The sequence below is a fragment of the Hyperolius riggenbachi genome, chromosome 12 (assembly GCF_040937935.1).
Source record: "Hyperolius riggenbachi isolate aHypRig1 chromosome 12, aHypRig1.pri, whole genome shotgun sequence".
Lineage (NCBI taxonomy): Eukaryota > Metazoa > Chordata > Amphibia > Anura > Hyperoliidae > Hyperolius > Hyperolius riggenbachi.
This window is the reverse complement of record NC_090657.1, coordinates 167,302,298-167,321,798: the sequence shown is the minus strand read 5'-3', so window position 1 is coordinate 167,321,798 and position 19,501 is coordinate 167,302,298. Positions and strand designations below refer to the sequence as shown.

Genomic DNA, 19,501 nt, shown 5'->3' with positions numbered 1-19,501 from the left:
TTTATAGTGACATTTGAATTATATTTTCTACATTTTCTTCTAAACTTCCTTACTTTTATGAAGGAGGTTTTGTTAGGTCACTACTTAAAACAAATTTACGATAAAAAAAAAAAAACCCTTGGTGGTCTTTGATGTGTTGTATGTTGCTCAGGTAGATCTCCAGCGGGGTCTACAACTGGTCATCACCAATCCAATGTCTGTAAAGATCCTCAAGCCAGGAACATGGGGAAGATTGGAGAATATCAACAGCAACCCATGAGGAATTTGCATTTATTGATATACTTACCTCAACAATTATGATTGATACTTTTGGGTATATACGTTTCCTCTGTTTCACTGACCCTTTTAACAACTGAATAACTAAGCCTATGTATAGTTGTGGCTTTTTGCTTAAAACTAATTTATAGGAGTGCATGTGCGGTGACAGCAGGAGCGGATGCATTCAGGCTGAGCTCTCTGTCTGAGCTGAGATACATTGGTGCTATGTAAGCAGCAGAGGACAAAAATTGATTTTTGCAGCACCCTGTGACCCGGGGACAATCAAAAAAGGACAATTCCTTGGATCTCTTATCAGATCTTTTCATGCGGCAACAGTAGAGACAGTCTGCAAAGATGGCCGCCGCTTCCTCTTCCAAGCAGACTTCTGCCACTCTTGAGAGAGATGGCCTGAGGATGCCCTGGTATTCTCAGGAGAGCTCGATTGGTCCCCAAATTGATTAAGCTTCCCTTCTTCTGTCCTCCATCAATAATGTGTTCAAAAAGGAGCTGAACTCAGCGTTGGCCAGCAGTAACAACCAGATCCATGAGTTCGGGGATTGGATCCACGCGATATAGCAATGGCTGGACACATTCGCTGATGCCTTGGAGGAGGACAAGGGCCAGTTGAGTCACCAAGACTTCGCCTGGATCAGATTGAGGCTAGACTGGAGAACTTAGAGAATTGGGCCAGTAGGTCCAATCTCCAGATCTGAGGCCTCCCGGAGTCTTTTACAGACCTCAGAACTACAGCCACTAATTTGTGTTGGTGTCCCTTTTTTTTCTGCGGCATCTCAACTTCAGTCATCATATACTGGATGATCTATTCCTGTTATTGATTGATTTCTGAGGATCAGATACAAATGTTTAGCTCATCTTCCTGAGTTATCTTGTTGCTGACATTCAGTCTGATATATAGTTGAGTTGGGGAAGGAATAAACCTGGTCGTCCCGTCTGACCGTCTCCATTCGGAGTGAAAATCTCTAATTAGAGTGGATTTGGTGGCATCCGCAAGTCTCTGCTTAACTGATAAATATTGAATATAGATTAGCGCCGGGAGGCTGTGGCAACAGAGTTCACAAAAGCATCCTGCGATGTTCTGCAGCTAATAAAGATTAATTATGATATTATTTTGTTGGAATGGAAGTGACACAAGCTCCTGGGAGCGCTCAGTGGTGCAGTAAATAACCTTCAGGTGCAGTCTGCTTCTTTCCACTGTTAACTGAATTGGAATACTATGAATCTATTTCCCTGACATTGGGATGGTCTCATCCCATCTGATCAGCATATGTTCTGCTACTCAATGCTCCTACAGAGCTTCTTGATAGATAGAAACCTTATGGGAAAGAAATTTCAAACAATAGAATTTTCTTTGACGTGGTAATTCACATGCTCACTGGTTGTCAGGACATTATTTATGTGGTTTATGCTTATTCTCTAATATGTTCTGTGTGCGTTTAAAGAGGCCCTTGAGTGACATATAGTAGAATGCAGTGCATTTTTTTTATTAGCCACTCCAAGCTCTACACCTTGGCTACCCAGACACTACTTTATTTGTTCTGAGGAAGCAGATTGTGCTCTTTCTTCTTAGAGGTAAGCCATTTATTACATCCGTGGGTTTTTTGGAGGGGGCTTTCTTCCTCCCAGTGATATTGTTTACAGCCCCCTAGCTATTAGAGGTTGCTGTCAAATGTTTGTTTTGTGTACCAAACAATTGTTTTTTTTCTGGAGTGCGAACATTTGAAGACAAAGAACCCGACTAGGGACGGGATTTCCTTACTTGCTTTTATACTGTGGTTGCTGTGTTGCAACCCACCTTTGTGAGGACCTCATCACTTTGTATTTATCCAGAACCTGGCATTAATATACTACACCATAACGGGCTCTTGGTCTCTCTGCGTTTTTCCTGTATCCATAGGAAGTTTTGGGACTCACTGTATAATGCATTATTCAGGATACCCGTCAGAAACACTATATACTGTGTATGTATGTATATATATATATATATATATATATATATATATATATATATATATATATATATATATATACACATCCACATATATATATATATATATATGTGTGTGTGTGTAGCCTTGCCCCCCCCCCCCCCCCCCACTGATGTTTAGCCTAGGCTGTCTGGCTTTGCCAAATCTCCCTCCCCCTCCGAGCCTTCTGGGAGACCATGTGTTGTTTCTACTAGCTTTGGTACTTTCAGTAAACAAACATTCTGCAGTGATGCCCTGTGCCAGTAGTAAAGGCATTTCCATTTGTGATGAATTTCAGGATGTAGGTCAGTTCACAGTGATACCTCTACGCAGTTAAAATCACATAATAAAAACAAGAAAATAATTAAATTTAAATAAAGCATAAATTGAATTTAATATTATGAATTTTATTTCACTTTTTAAAATTATTATTTTCTTGTTTTTTGATGTGATATTACCTGCTGATGGAGTGCAGTGATGGGCCAAATGACGGTGCCGTGGTCTTGCCTGCGAGACCATCTCCCCACCAGATTGGTCACCTGCCAAAGCTTCCCCTCTCACTGGCCATGGTGATCTCCCGCCAATGATGGGGAAATCTTTTCTCAGAAAAACAAAAGAAAAGTTGACTACCATTCCTCATTCTGGCAGGTCAGTGTGACACCTAAACCAGGTGGCTCTTGCAGAGACAGAGCTTAGGAAAAAGTAAGTAAACTTCAGAAATGCTTGATGAAAATGTAGCAGTGGTTAAGCTTGTCTTCTAGTGAATTGTTTTTATTTCTTTTTGCCATACCAGCCTGTCTTCCGTACAAATTGCAGCTGTTTACAGAACAGTTGGAGTTAAATTGTTCTGAAAGTATTCTCCAATATTCCACAAGTGTGTCAATTTATCAGGAATGAAGAATAATTAGTCGTAGTTGACAAACTATTTTTGAGTTTGGCTCTCAGCATGTGAAATGTAAGTTTGGAGAGTAGAAATATGAATTCCTTATTAGACTTTGGAACCTTTCGGATTTTTCTCCCTCTCAGATGGCGCTTGCTACTTAGTTATAATTGGCTGGATGCATTATCCACAGCTACCTGATCTAATCATGGCACGTTCGGCATCGTCAATACCTTGCCGGTCTGAGATATCTCCTAGGAGATTAGTTACTGACCCTGTGGGTATCTGCTGCTAAAATGCTCAAAAAAAAAAAAAAAGCACAGATCATAAACAGGGAAAAGGAAAATATCAAACACAAATAGTAAATTGGCTACAGCTAGTGAATGCGGTTGGTGGAGTTTAACAAGCAAAGATCTGTATTTTGGAGACCCTTTGACCTCCTACAAGGCTATAATTTCTAACAATAGCAGTAATCGCTAATGACAGCTGCTGACGATATAAACACGGGTTTAATTCCATCTGAAATACAGAGGTGAGAATGTTCTACCTTGCCTCCCTCTCCAGTTCTGCTGCTTTGGCTAATGACAATCATGTGTCTTGCAAGTTTTCATTTAATCAAAGCAAATTAAATACATTGTGAAAACATGAACAGGTTTATAAATAAGCATTAGCAGGTGAGATTTTATTTTTGGCCCCCTTCAAGTGTAATTTGGGTCACGAAAATGTGACAGCAAGTCCTTCTGTGAGCTCAGCCTGTCGGCACACTTCATGATTTTCATTAAGAGTCCTTTCATACTACGTCCCTTATGTTGTACTGCAACAGACAATATACCGGTAATCCCAACATGACCCAACAATATTCCAATGGCACTTTCACACTGGTGCATCTGCAGTGATGTCCATGGGATAATGGGCAGCATGTTGAGTGGTACTGGTCGATGCGTGCTGTAATGGTTACAGTACAAGCACAAGTGTACAGGGCTGGATTTGTACTCTTTACCGCCCAAGGCCACTGTCAGTAGTAGCCAGATGACCCCTCTTGTATATATAACCCGTTGACTCTTCCCACTAGTAAAGGTAGCCAGATGACTCTACCCCCTCCTCCAGTTTAGATAGCCTGATGACCCCCACTTCCCTTTAGTATAGGTATCATAATGACCCCTTGCCTCTAGTATAAAAAGCCAGATGACTTTCCCCCTTCCATATAGATAGTCTGATTACCTCCCTCCAGTATATATAGCCAGGTGACCCTCCCCTTCCCTCTAGTATAGCCTGCTGCCCACCCGCCCTTGATCCTGTGATGCCCTAAGCCGTGGCCTAGGCTTAACTATGGCCCTGCAAGTCTATGGTCTGTATGCTGCACTGTATACAGGGGCGTAACTTGGGGTGAGCACCCCCTGCGACTGCAGGGGGACCCAGTGGTGTGGGAGGCCCCAACTACTAACCTTCCTTCTCTCTGATACTCCAGATCGTTTTTTTTGGTGGATACACTTGTTATGGGTGTGAAGATCATGATGGCCACTTGTTTTATGACCCCTGTAAGATGGCCCCCAGCCTGTGAGGGTCACCAAGAAGAGAACAGGGGAGGGTTGTGAACATCAAGGGGGCCCCATCAAAATTTTGCTTGGGGCCACCATGATTTGTAGTTACACCCCTGACTGTATGCATTGCATCGCGAGGTGTGATGGGACTTTTCAGCACTGTTTTCTTTCTTCCATTCTTCTTCATGGTATGTATATAGAGTAGGGTATAGTACTGTATTAGCTTGGCCTGTTTTTAACATGGAGTCTCAAGCATCCAGAAAGTACTCTTATCAGGTATCAGCCAATCCCCGTCGGTAGCAGATAGCGAGACTCTACTGTAGTGTGATAGTGCTCTATAGGGTACCTGAAGAGACATGTAACATGAGATAGAATCCATAGACATTCACAATGGGGTGTTGTGATGTAACAGAGGTGGTTTAACACACAGAATTGTGCTTCAATTGCAAGTCTGAGTGATCAATGGTGGCCCTCATTCTGTCTACTCACAACTGCTTTGTACCTCATGTCTGCTGGTGGCATTCCTGTGCGATGAAGTGTGGCCCTGGTGACCTTCCAGAAATCCAGCCAACAAGACCTGAAAGGAGAAAAAACATCATTAATCGCGTCCAGTAAATGTAAGTGCCAGAATACACCATGCCATTCAGTATATTCCCAGTGCAACTTCTCGCATAGTTTCTACATGGGTGGAGTCCACACTTTTTCAGCCTGTGAGCTACTTCAAAAATTATGAATTGAAAATGATCTACCAGGTTAAATAGACATTTGGTGACAGTCTATCGGTGATTATTACAAGCAGCCAGTCAGTTAGATGCCTATCAGAGAGTCCTCCTCAGTAATCCAAATAGAACAGTGCTTGACCTAATAGAGTCACAATATCATGCTTACATTATGCTCAGTGTCTGGTACAACTGTAATCAGCTGTAACACATAATGCTTGTAAGTGTCTGGCTCCCCACCTTGTAACATTATAATCCTCTACACTGCTGTGCAAAGCTTCAGGCCAGCATACTACACTAAGTTTACCCAAGTCAAAGAGACGGAGTACAATGAACATGGGAGATCTGCCCAGAAGTCCCCTGCAATCCACCGGTAGATCACGATCTATACAATTGACAGCCCTGATCTGCACATTAATGTAAAGGTGTAAAGGTTATGTAAAGGTGATTAGATTCATTGACATAGCAGAACCACCAGCAGGTTCTGAATGTTTGATCATGGAATTGTCCACAGTTTTTAGTGCTGACTGAACAGACCATCATCTCAATATTTAGAATGTAAACATTTGACTTTAATACTTATTAATGATCCCTATTAGAATATGTAATATGTCCTTCATAGTTCTTTTCAACCCAGGGTCGGTTCTTTCATGAAGCAAGGTGAAACATTTGCATCAGATGCAAAGATTTCAGGGGCAGCATGTTTATACTGTGTGTTTACACTTACATTATGCAGTCAGAGTAGGAAGAGAAGAAAGATGAGAGCAAGGTGAAGAGGTCATAATTTGGTAAAAGCAGCTTATTGTGTTGTGTGAGGAGTCTGACAGTGAGTGGGAAGGGGGCAGACAGGAGAGCAGCAGTGTTTCATTTGACTTGCACAGCAAAATGGAGGAGGTGGCACTGCTGTTCTAACTGAGGAGGAATGGAGGACGGCAGACTGGCTGAGAGTGAGCAGTTTGTTTGTCACCGACTCGCAGCCAGCCAGTGTGTTATTGTGTTGAGATGCAGCATGTCATGTCTCAAGTTGTTGCATATGCTCCCTTCCTGACTCTGAGCATTAAATGAAGAAGAGTAAATTGTCGGGTGCTGTGCAATCATTCCAAATTTCTGGTGTTTCATTTGTAGGAGTGATGAGTGCTCACATCTCAGGCCTAGTTTGCACACATGGCTTTGCCCAACTGTAACTCGCTATTCTTTACATGTAACAAAATGAAAACATCCGTAGGAAGTTGTGTTTGTTGGTTGTACAGCAATACTACCTCTTAGGCCACAGTATAAGACATCCACCTAAGGAAAAAGATGTATAATATAATATAGCATTTAAACTGAGGGGGGAACTAAACATGCATAGACACTTTATAACCTTGCTTTGTTCACCTGTCTTTAAACATAGTAATTTATTTTTAGCAAATTCAAGTGATATGCAAATAGTATTAATGACAGGCAGATACCAAAGCAGATCCCACCTTCAATAGATTAGAAGCTCTTTATTAAAAATTAAAATGACATGTCACAAGTAATAATGGCTGTAGCGGCTGACAACCCACTGTTTCAAGCTTAGTAGCTCTTTCTCAAAGCCAGAAGCCATATACAAACTGTGAAGAACACTTCCTTCTTAAATAGGTACAATACAGACAATTAATCAATCAGTTTAAAATGTTACTGACCAATGGGAGAGCTCAGTAGGGCCGCAGACCTGATGGGGAGCTGAAAACAATGACATCACAGGCAGCACGGTGGCGTAGTGCTTAGCAGCATCCTCACCTTGCGGTGCTGGGTCCCTGTTCCCAGTCAGGGCACTATGTGCATGGAGTTTGTATGCATTGTAAATCTCACCTGACCCATCTGCACCGACTCCTCATCTCATCTGCTGCTTCTCCTGACGAACGCCGCCGCACACAAGCTGCCAAGTGGTGACGTCCCACATATGTGTCTGGTGGCACTCGGGGGAGGCAGCGGATGAGACGAGGAGTCACCGCAGCTGGAGCAGGTGAGATTTATATTGCACGGGCACGGGGGGGGGGCACATTTACATTTGGGGGGACAGCAGACAGTCATGCAAAACCGCACCTCGTTTCTACTGCGCACCCCATCGACCAAGTAGGGCTGAGTTTTTTCAGCATGCTCAATCGATAAATTTGACCAATTTTGCCACGAAATCGGTCAAATCGTTGATCAGGCATGCTTGTTGCGGTGCTGAATTTCATCCTGTTTGATAAAATTATTAAATTAGATAGTCGATTGGGTCACAAAATCGCTAAATGTGCGGCTAGCTTACTCCACATACAGTTTTCATTACATTTGCTTGCAAGCCGTAACTGTTAGCGTCCCATTGACCATCTCCATCCTTCAGGGCTTCTGTAAAGGTGCGTTCCCTGAATTTGTTGATAGTTGAGGCATCAGACTTCTAAACACAATCTCACAGCTTCTTTTCCAGTTTTCTTTTTCCATAAATCAGCCTATTCTGAGTATAAAAACACATCTTGTGTTGCAGTCTTGTAAGATAAATAAAAGCGCGCTCCTGGAGGCTTTTGTGCGGTGACTAATGATGGCGACGATATCCTGACAATATTCTGACATACGGTGGTGAAATAACAGGCATGCAGCAGGTGCAGCCTCACAATACCGGAGTCAGGCTTCTTTTCAGCCAGTCATTAATTCAGAAGTTTGAGGAATACTTTGTGACATCTTCACAGAGGCTCAGCCTGGTGAAGCAGTGCTTTTCGGTGCTGCTAGATTTGGGCGTAGCCAGCGCCACCATAGACTACAAAAGGAATCACAACTGAGCAGCGCTCAGTGAGTAACGTTGGCGCTGTCAGAAGACGGAGCCGAGGTTGCTTGAAAAACACAATAATTCGGCCTCCAGCAATCGCTAGAAGCCGAATTATATCATTCCCCCACTATCCATGGAGGCCTGGAGGGGGAATAGTAATTAACACGGCCTGGACTTGTGCAGAAGCAGGATCAGCCATACACCGGCTGTATCCTGCGCCCAAGTCTACCGGCGCCGATTTCAAATGTATGCCAGCCTGATGCCTCCAACAGTTATCCAACATTGGAGTAGATATTATTGTATGAGGTCAGTGTACGGGAGTAACATCATCCATGAAGCTTTGGAAAGGAGACAGGACAAAATTAGTAGGCTGCATTGATAACGGTATATGGAAATTTCAGCAGCTCCCTGTGACAAAGAATTACTGTACTTATCAAGAGCACTTATTCAAATCACAACTGATAAATACCCTGTAAATGTGGCCATACATTCAGGTGACTTAACCATCCAATTTGATTATCATAATTGAATCACACAAAAATCCGTGCTGCCAAGAGCATGCCCAATCAATGATGCAACAAATTTCAGGCTGAAATTGGTCACATGTAGTGATTGGACATGCTGCAACCCAAGTGGGTGTGCGGCCATAAGGGAATGCGATATTGGGACGTCACACACGCTCCCAAGTTTACACCAGCAAACAGATGTATACGGACTGAGCCAGTGACGAACAAGTATAAGGCACTTGACTCAACAGCTGGCTGTAACTTAACCAAACAAAAAGACTGTTTTAATGTAAAAAAAAAAAACAGTGTAAGGTTAATCCCCTCAACTAGCTCGCAAGGACTAAATATAGTTCAGGAGTGAACCTACAGCAGCTACCTCCTATACATGGATGACATCAGCAGGACCTAGATATCTCCACATGATCCACCTGTCATGAATTTAAGCTATGTACTGTACACACATACAATAACTGTAGACGAAACTGCCAATAACAACCAATTCAGACCATGGGGTTGATTCACTATAACAAATAGCGTGCCTTATCAACGTTAACATGCCTTATCAGAGTTAACATACCTTATACGAGTCAACGTGCCTTATCAGAGTTGACATGCCTTCTCAAGAGTTAGCGTGTCTTATCAGAGTAGCATAGCAAGCGCTACGAACTTATGACTGCTAATTGGCAATGAGTCTGAGGAGAACTCCACTTGTCCTGCCCTGAGCCCCTGCGGGTCCAAAGACTTTAAAGTACATTAACCCCATACATTGATTGGCCCAATAGGCTGCCTGTCAAGTGACAGGCAGTTTATTGGGCCAATCTAAGTGCGGGGATAATGTCCTTTAAAGGGGAGCTGTTAGGTATAAGGTCTCAGAGAATAAAAACACATATATCAGTAGCTAAATATTGGCTGTACTTACATTACATATGCATTTCACTGTCCACGTTTGGCTTTCACAAAATTTTTATATAGTATTTGCAGAGATCGATGCTCCTGACAGCTCATGGCAGGTTCCAGGTTTGTCTGTCTCCTATGAAGCCAATTGTGTCGTCATGTCCTCCCTGCTTCCTGATGATTCCACTCACAAAAAAGATCGTAATGGACAACACTACTGTGCAGTGAATATTAATTAGCCATGTGGCTAGGAACAATAGCGGACTCATGCAGTATACTCTGCCCTGTGATTTTTCAGTGCTGTGAGCTGGGCTGCATTACAAGCTGCTGTAATATGAGCCTGTAACTTCTCACTAGCAGCCGAGGGGAGGACCCAAGGTGGGGAGAAGTAGCCCCAGAATGCTTTGCAGTATGTTATGCGGCCTCTCGTACTTTTAAGAGCTTGGGAATAACAGCCTTGCTGTTCAGCACACATCAAAAGTAAGAGATATTTCTAACTTCAGTATTGCCTTTTTGGCTTCCTTCTAAACTGTTTGCCACAGAAGAATAGAGGTTTAAATTAGCTTTAGCAGCCTGACAGTTACTCTTTAAAGTTATTGGACCTGCAGGGGCTCGGGGCAGGACGAGTGGAGCTATCGTCATTGCCAATTAGCAGGCACAAGTTTGTAACACTCGCTGTGCTACTCTGATAAGGCATGCTAACTCTGATAAGGCATGTTAACTCAATAAGGCATGTTAACTCTAAAAAGGCACGCTATTTGTTATAGTGAATCAATCTCTATGATTATGTGTACTGTTGCCGCCAATCAATCCTGCCCAAGTATTGGGTGAAGTTGAGGATTCACGCAGTGTCCGTTGGATTCTTACCGACCCCTGTTGCCTGAGCATGACCCTTCACAGGGGTGCAGCTAAGGTCTTTGTGGCATCAAGCAACCCATAATTTGTGCCCCCTCCCTCCAAAGGGATTGGCGCACGAACAAAAAGGTGTGGTCATGACATATTGTGGGTGAAGCCAACGGTATGTTTAGGTATCCAGGTACAGGTGCCCACAGTATAGGTAGTCTGCTAAGCCTATAGGTGCCCTCCAGTGTAGGTAGCCTTTTACAGGTGCTCCCAGTATAGAAAGCTTAGTATAGTTGCCCCCAGTATAGGTAGCGTGCTATAGGCGCCCCAGTATAGGTAGCCAGGTATAGGTGCCCCCAGTATAATAATTCCTTTTTTATAATAATTCCTTTTTTTGTATAGCGCCTTTCTCCTGTCGGACTCAAAGCACTTGTGAGGCAGCCACTAGAGCGCACTCAGTAGGCAGTAGCAGTGTTAGGGAGACTTGCCCAATGAACTCCTTACTGAATAGGTGCTGGCTTACTGAGTAGGAAGAGCCAGGATTTAAACCCAGGACTCCTAGTATAGGTAGCTAGATTGTGGACATGTGAGTAACGTCGCAGAAGGGACAGGGGGCTGCAGAGCACAGGGCAGCCCAGTTAAAGCCTCCTGCATAGGGTGAGGCCCCAGGTTGCTACCCTCCACAGCAACAAAACCCATTGTTAGGGATGTGTCTGTACAGCATTGTTCGCTGAATTGTCACCCTAGGGATCGATATCACAATTACTGGCTACCTGGAGGCTGATATTCTGTATAACAGATGAGGCTTTGCTAACAACGTCGCTGCACATTGAATCACACAAAGTCCTAACACGCCTCAGTAATATATCAGCTTGTAAACATTGCGGTGCGCTGTAAATACATTCGGCTGACAAGGTTACTTTCTGCAGACGTGTCTTCTAACAAACGACACTGCTGCAAATGTGCTGTTTATCTAATAGCACAAAACCCCCCTGGAATCAACACGTTATAGTGAGAATTGGCAGCGCTAATGCTCAGATTGTGCCTCCACTTTCCCAAAGAGAGAAACCATCCTCATCACATCCTCTCCGTACGGCTGCAGCATCCTAACAAACTGTATTATGCAGAAATATCCATGATTATTCTCTGACAACCCCCACCCGCATTGTCGGGGCCTGACCCAGCTGGGGACAGGCCAAGGTGGCACATATGGGGTGGCCACAACTTCCGAATACTTTAGAAAAAATGCCATGCGCCAGCGGTCAGGAGTTTCTGAAATTTATGAATTAACCCTACCACCCACCAATCTGTGAAGCAGTAATAGAGATCCTTACATTGCAGCCTCCAGTTGTGAGTTTAAGACATTTTCTGGGACGGGAGATAATTGAGCGAGGAGATGCTTCCTCTGACATGGTTGCCAGACATGGTTCCTTCTCCTCCCCAGTTGCTGTTTGATGGTGCAGATATTATGAGGTGCTGCTGAACCCACCACATTTTCTGTGTAGGCCCAACCAAACCACAAATGTTTGTGACAAATGTGAGCTCTGCTAGTGCTATCTCCTTTTCCACGTCCTGCAGGCTCTTGAGGGGGCAGTGGGAGACGGGTCTGTCCTATTGTTTATGCAAGTCATACATTGCTAGGATTGAGCAGAGATGGTTGCAGTGGTGTCAGTGTGGCTGCAGAGGTATGACGCTAGGGTTGAAGCAGAGATGGTTCCTATGGTAACAGCGTGGCTGCAGAGGCATGAAGCTAGGATTGGGGCAGAGATGGTTTCATTGGTGTCGGTGTGGCTGCAGAGGCATGAAGCTAGGATTGGGGCAGAGATGGTTGCAGTGGTGTCAGTGTGGCTGCAGAGGTATGAAGCTAGGATTGGGGCATATATGGTACCAGTGGTGTCAGTGTGGCTGCAGAGGCATGAAACTAGGATTGGGGCAGAGATGGTTCCTATGGTGTCAGTGTGACTGCAGAGGCATGAAGCTAGGATTGGGGCAGAGATGGTTGCAGTGGTGTCAGTGTGGCTGCAGAGGCATGAAACTAGGATTGGGGCAGAGATGGTTCCTATGGTGTCAGTGTGGCTGCAGAGGCATGAAGCTAGGATTGGGGCAGAGATGGTTCCTATGGTGTCAGTGCAAATTGCGCACGCAAAAGTCCACGATCGTGCGAATCGCGGCACTTTGCGCGCGCAAAAGTCCGCGAACGGCACTTCACGTGCTAACTGTTTAGCACACCCGTGCTAAACAGTTTGCACAGCTTTGTGAATCAAGCCCAAGGAGTCTTCTTCTTTGTCTAGATGAGCATTTGCAAAGGTCAAGCGAGCTTTTGTGTGCCTTATTTGGAGAAGTGGTGTCCTCCTTGGTCTGCATCAGTGGAACCCAGCAGTGCGCAGTGTCTGTTGGATTGTCTGCCTTGAGACAATGCCACCAGCAGAGCCCAGAATCACCAGGAAGGCCTTGGTGGTCATCCTTGGATTCTTTATCACCTCTCTCACTATCCTCCTGGCCAGCACAGGTGTCTCTTTTGGCTTCCGACCATGTCCTCTGAGATTTTCCACAGTGCAGAACATCTTGTATTTTTTAATAATATTTTGCACTGTAGCCAATGGAACTTGAAAACTTTTTAGAAATGGCCTTGTAGCCCTTTTCTGACTTGTGAGCAGACAATGCACAGCCACAGGTCCTCACTGAGCTCCTTTGTCTTAGCAATGACTGTCCACAAATAAACTGCAGAGAGCTGCTGTTTTTCACCTGTTGAGTTGATTAAAACAGCTGTTACTAATTAATCAGGGTAACTGGGATGCTTTAGAAAAGCTTGGACTATTTGGAATGATATAGAACTTTGGATTTTCCCACAGACTGTGAAAGTTTGTAGTGGGTATGAATAATATTGGACTGGACACGTTTTGCTTAAATGTAGATAAAAGCTGAGAATTTGTTTTTTCCCCCACAATAATGCCTCTTGTACACTGTCTTATTATATTTTGGGAGACACCTCTGTCATTTGCAGGCAAAAAAATTACTTGCTGGTTGAATAAAAGTAACTTTCAGTAAAAATTTGCCAGAGGTATGAATAATTATGGGCAGCACTGTAAATTACTGACATCTTGGTATAGGTAGAGTTTAAAGGCTAGTGTTTGGTAAACAGTAGAAAGACAGAGTACTGCTAGGCATGTCCATAGGCTGGTTAGAATTGAACACACCTCAGAATTTTGGTTTAAGTGAAATTGTGACGCAATGCCACATTGATGCTGTAGTGAAGAAAATTTTGCCAAAACCATAGAGCCAAGAAATCAGTGCCATTCCTACCAATAGTTTCTGCACTTAGCCGAGAGTTGTAATGAAATACTACACCAGAGATGGATAGTCTTCTGTCCAATTACAGCCAAAGAATTATAAGATCTGTTCCCCGGTCAGCGTGGAATGTTTAGGTGGGTTATTAGTGTTATATTTCACCCTTCTTAAAACCTCAAACACCGACGTAGTCGTTGTTGCCAAAAATCTTTGTTAATTGATCACTAGGGGTTGACGAATGAAAGCAGTACAGACACATGCTGTTGGCTACAGTCAGCCTGTATGTTCTGTTCTGTAGAAAGGACAGGAGGAGGAGAGGGTGAGCAGCAGGAAGAACAATGCTAAATAATGGCAATTCAAGAGGAGCTTGAACCTAGGTTTGAACTTTATGCCAATCAGTAGCTGATACCCCCTTTCCCATAAGGGGGGTTTGTGTGGCTGATATTCAGGTAAAACCCCTCCCACAGTGTGATGTCAGGGCCATGGCCATGACAGTTTGCTGTTTGTTTGTTTTTTCTTGTCTGCCAATAGTAAAGATGCTGACCTGCAGGCTGACTGTGGGTCAAACAATATTTTTGAATTACGCGGCGAGTATCAATTATTTACTGATCTATCTTCTAATTTTTAACATCTCACTTTGCAATGTATTGATTTATTTGTGGCCCCTACTACTATCTTTATCTGATTAGCCAATTTTACCACTTTCATGTAATATCAGAGCTTGCTTCGTTTTTAGTGGGTAATAGCCCCTATGCATACTATCGTCACCAAAATTGCTATACATGTTAAAGCGGAATATAACCCTGCATTTCAACTTTGCTCTAAAACATTATTTACAGCATATTATATGCAAAAAGCATTTTTTTTTTTTTACTAGACCAGCATTGGAAGGGTTAAACACAGAGGTTTAAAGTTCCGTGGAGAGATATGCAGAAGTTCAGATTGTTACATTCTATTTAGTTAAATGTATCTATTGAGAAATGTTACACACTCTTTGGCTGTCCTCCGGCTCCTTCTCAGTCAGAGAGAGTGAGTCACATTCAACACTTAGCTACATTTATGTAAACAAAATGTATCTACAGTATGGCAGCTTCTGATGCGTCTGCAGAAATCTCCAGGAGCTTGAAAGCTCTGTGTAACCCTTCCAATGCTGGTCTAGTAAAAAAAAAAAATGCTGGTTGCATATAATATACTGTAAATAATGTTTTAGAGCAAAGTTGAAATGCAGGGTTATATTCCGCTTTAAGGAGAACAGTGGGTAAAAGTCACAAAATGTAAAGGAATTTTGCAAAAAAATAATAGTTTTTGAGAAAATTGATTTTAAAAATGCAAAAGAAAAATGTTTTTTAACCACTTAAGCCCACAGGGTTGTTTATTTTTTGCATCTGAGCAACTTTCACCTCCCATTCATTTGCCAATAACTTTATCACTACTCATCACAATGAATTGATCTATATCTTGTTTTTTCCACCATCAATTAGGCTTTCTTTGGGTGATACATTTTGCTAAGAATTCATTTATTTTAATTAAAAAATTTATTTGGGTAATTTTTGGTGTTGGAGGTAAACAGCTAATTTTAAATGTTAAAAAAAATTATTTATTTACCGTACTTTTTGGAATATAAGACGCACTTTTTCTCCCCCAAAACTGGGGGAGAAAAGTCAGTGCGTCTTATATTCCGAATATACAAATATAAGATCAAAATCGCAGCTTACTGTGGCTTGACGCTGCATTGCATATCATCTCCCATGTGCTTTGCCGGTACTCTTGTCTGCCACGTGCTCTGGCCGGCTTCGGCTGGCTTTGCTGTGTGTGTCGGCTGCGGCAGGCTTTGCTGGGCACAGTGTCCTCGACATGTTGCTGGCTTTGCTGGGCTCCTTGCTTGGCTCTGCTATAGGAAACAATTGTCCCCGCTACACTGGAAAGACCCGCCACACTGATTAATGGCATCTCCCGTCCTCCTTTGCTGACTGTAGTCACGGGTTGCCATGGTGACGCAAAGCGGCGGTGACGCGATGTGATTAGCAGACCCGGCACCTCCTCCCCTCGCCGCTATCATTCAAGAGGGGAGGAGGAGCCAGCTCTGCTAATCACATTACCATGGCAACCCGTGACTACAGTCAGCAAAGGAGGACGGGAGATGCCATTAATCAGCACGGAGGTCTTTCCAGTGTAGCGGGGACAATTGTTTCCTATAGCAGAGCCAGGCAAGGAGCCCAGCAAAGCCAGCAACATGTGGGGGACACTGCGCCCAGCAAAGCCTGCCGCAGCCGACCGAAGCATGGGGACACACACAGCAAAGCCGGCCGAAGCCGGCCAGAGCACGTGGCAGACAAGAGTACCGGCAAAGCACATGGGAGATGATATGCAATGCAGAGTCAAGCCACAGTAAGCTGCAATTTTGATCTTATTTCCGATGTTGTTTTGCGCAAGTGTTTCTAATGTGGTGGGGCAATGTTTTTATACAGCAGAGCTGGGGTTCACCTTGGCATCCCTTTGAAGCAGCACTGTCCAATGTTTTCATATAGCATATAGAGTCTATATACAAGGATCTCTTTTGAAATGCCACCCCCAATCCTCCTATAGGCTGAGAAGGCTCCCCAGGGAGAAGATACTCCTTCCCCCCCCAAATCACACTAAGGGCCATATTCTATTGATGAACTCGAGTTCTTAACTTAGGGGATGGGGGTATCGCCTAATCTTATAAAACTTTAGACCCCCCCAGGTGGAAAAGAACTCGCTTGGGCGATATTATCGCCCAGCGAGTTCTTAACACGTTATCCAAATACCCTTATCATGCCTCCGGGAAGCAATACTTCCCGGCAGACATGAGCGTTAGCTTAGACCTGCAAAAAGCAGGTCTAAACTGGCTAACGCATGTCGCCGCCGCAGCATCTGGGGGTCTCCTTTAATAAGGAGACCCCCAGAGCTCCCCATCGGGTCGCCGCACACTGTAGAAGCCCCCCATGTAGCTGCGCCGGCACCCCTGCATACATACCGCCGCAGATCACCCGACGCCTCTCGTCGCAAAATCTGTTGTGTAATTATAGTGTATCTGACACTGTAATTACTGTGCGTATAGAAGGAGCCCGGGCAAAGCATCTTTGAATCTGCAGCCTGGGCTCCCCATTGGTCCGCTGTCTGAAACAATAAAATGGCTCACACAGCGGACCAATGGGGAGCTCGGCTGCAGATTCAAAGATGCTCTGCCCGGGCTCCTTCTATGCGCACAGTAATTAGTGTCAGATATACTGTAATTACACGACGGATTTTGCGGCGAGAGGCGTCGGGTGATCTGCGGCGGTATGTATGCGCAGCTACATGGGGGGCTTCTACAGTGTACGGCGACCCGACGGGGAGCTCTGGGGGTCTCCTTATTAAAGGAGACCCCCAGATGCTGCGGCGGAAGGTGTCGGTGGGCGAGTGCGCATGTGTGGGGAGTGAGGCCGTGGTGCTGATGGACAGCACCACAGCGTAAACCTCACTCCCCATCGCCCGGTAAATTGGTATCTAGACTGAATACACAAGATGAGGTATATGACAGCACCTGATGAAATATTTTAGGACTTTTTGGTTCAGAATATTTTTTTCTTTATTTTCCTCCTCTAAAACTAGGTGTGTCTTATAATCCAGTGCGTCTTATATTCCGAAAAATACGGTAATAAAAAATTGATGTGGGTGTAGTTTTACTATTAGGCCCAAGATGGCCACAGACAGTCAAAAAGACCTGGAAGCATGATCGTATGAATGGGATCCATAATCCCATTCATTGATCGCTGGGCTAACCGCCGGCGGCGGGAGCGTGCGACCCACAGGAGTGCGCGCAGCCTATCGGGATGAGAATGTTCGTACAGATAGGCTTAAGTGGTCATTTTGACTTGTACCCAGTATTCTCCTTAACATATGTAGCAATTTTGGTGACTGACACGAAATTACGCAAAATTATGAATGAATTACATAAAATAAATTGAAGAATTTTTAAATCGTAATTACGAAAATGTATGCAAAATTTTGCGTAGTTGTAACTAGCTGATTCCGATCATCAAAAATCTACCATGTGTATTGGCCTTAAAGAGACTCTAACAAAATGTTCAGCCTTATTTCTTCCATCCTATAAGTTCCTATACCTTTTCTAATGTGGTCTGGATAACTGCAGCCTTTTCTGGTTGCACTGTCTCTGTAATATAACTAATCTTCTTTCCTTTGTCAGGCTTTGTCGACGCAGAGAGGAATGCTGCCTCTGCTGTGATAGGGACAAGTTATGCATGCCCTCTGCAGGCCCCCTGCGGGCTCTGTGTGCGTGTTTTGTTTATCCCTCACAGACAGCTCTCTGCTCTCAATTTCAGCTTGTCATGGTGAGAAACTGTGAGAATCCCTGACAGGAGTGCAGATAATTCACTGGTAATAAAAACTTGTAGTATACTGTAACATTATATATATATATATATATATATATATATATATATATATATATATATATATATATATATATATATATACATACATATATATATATACAACAGTTTCTGGTTAGCGGCCATGTCTTTTGTTTGTAAACACTGCCTAAAACTGGTGATTAAGAGCCAGGCTTGCGGCGGGGAGAGGCGGAAACAGCAAAGAGGAATCCAGGAGATCACAGTGACTTGATTGGTATGTTTTTTTATTGTACAAATCAGACAGTACAGGTTCTCTTTAAATGTTAAACATGTGACCCATGTTTCCAGTGCTTTTGCAGCAGAGTGTGCTGTTCAGCCTATGAATTCTGTGTGTCTTTTAGAAGAACATGTGTTTAACTGAATAGAACTGTAGTGTATGGCGATTAAATCTGTTTTATACAGTAACACACTGTAACCGATAATAATGAACTCATACTTTCTCCTCCACTCTGTATAAACACATTACAAACCAACACTTGTACACATAACATTCACACACAGAATTGTTGGTGAATACCGCACATATATCATTGTCACACTAGTGTAATTATGCTATAAGGAGGGTGTGGATCTACTGTGAAAAGAAAAATCTGGTATAGCCACACGACACATTGTTTTAATTCTTTGCTTTTGGTTCTATAACTGTCACTGTCTGACTTGGAGATACTAACGGTCAGCAGCGAGCCCGGCATTCTTTGATAGTGATATGTTTTTGTAGTAGTGGAGCTGCTTGTGAATGTCGGTGATGTGATATCTGTTTTTGTGTCATTGGTTTATAATCTGCAGTGATTCTCCTTTGTAAAACCTTCTTAAAGAGGCACACATGCCTCTATGCTGCTATAGCAACATAGAGGGAACTATTGTGGCTGGGAACGCGACGAATCACTCGCGTTCCCAGCCTGTCGGGTCCTGACGGCGAAACCAGAAGTGGTCGCCAGAGGGTCCAGGAGGATCGGAGTGAGGCTGCAAGGGCACCGGACAGCTGCAGGGGGCTGAGGGAAGCCCCAGGTGAGTAAAACTCATTTTTTAATTTGGCTTAAAGAGTAACTGTCAGGCTGCAAAAGCTAATTTAAACCTCTATTCTCCTGTGTTAAACAGTTTAGAAGGAAGCCAAAAAGGCAATACTGAAGTTAAAAATCTCTCTTAGTTTTGATGTGTGCTGAACTGCAAGGATGTTAGACCCAAGCTCTTAAGAAGCCGAGAGCCGCATACCATACAGCAAAGCATTCTGGGGCCCTCCCCTCGGCTGCTAGTGATAAGTTACAGGGCTCGTGTTACAACAGCAGCAGCTCACAACACTGAAAAAACTCCCGGCAGACTACACTGCAGGAGTCCGCTATTGTTCCTGGCCACATGGCTAATTAATATTCACTGCACA

The 19,501-nt window shown here is 43.8% G+C and overlaps 1 protein-coding gene across 5 annotated transcripts in view; it reads right to left on the bottom strand.

Moving 5' to 3' along the window:
* The window catches only part of LOC137542432 (cadherin-like protein 26), a 604,516-nt gene that overhangs the window by 347,615 nt on the left and 237,400 nt on the right, over positions 1–19,501 (bottom strand). For all 5 annotated transcript variants that reach the window (XM_068264331.1, XM_068264330.1, XM_068264332.1 and 2 more), the window contains one exon: positions 5,167–5,241. In XM_068264331.1, the coding sequence (XP_068120432.1) occupies positions 5,167–5,241 (75 nt within the window). The remainder of the gene's footprint in view (positions 1–5,166; positions 5,242–19,501) is intronic.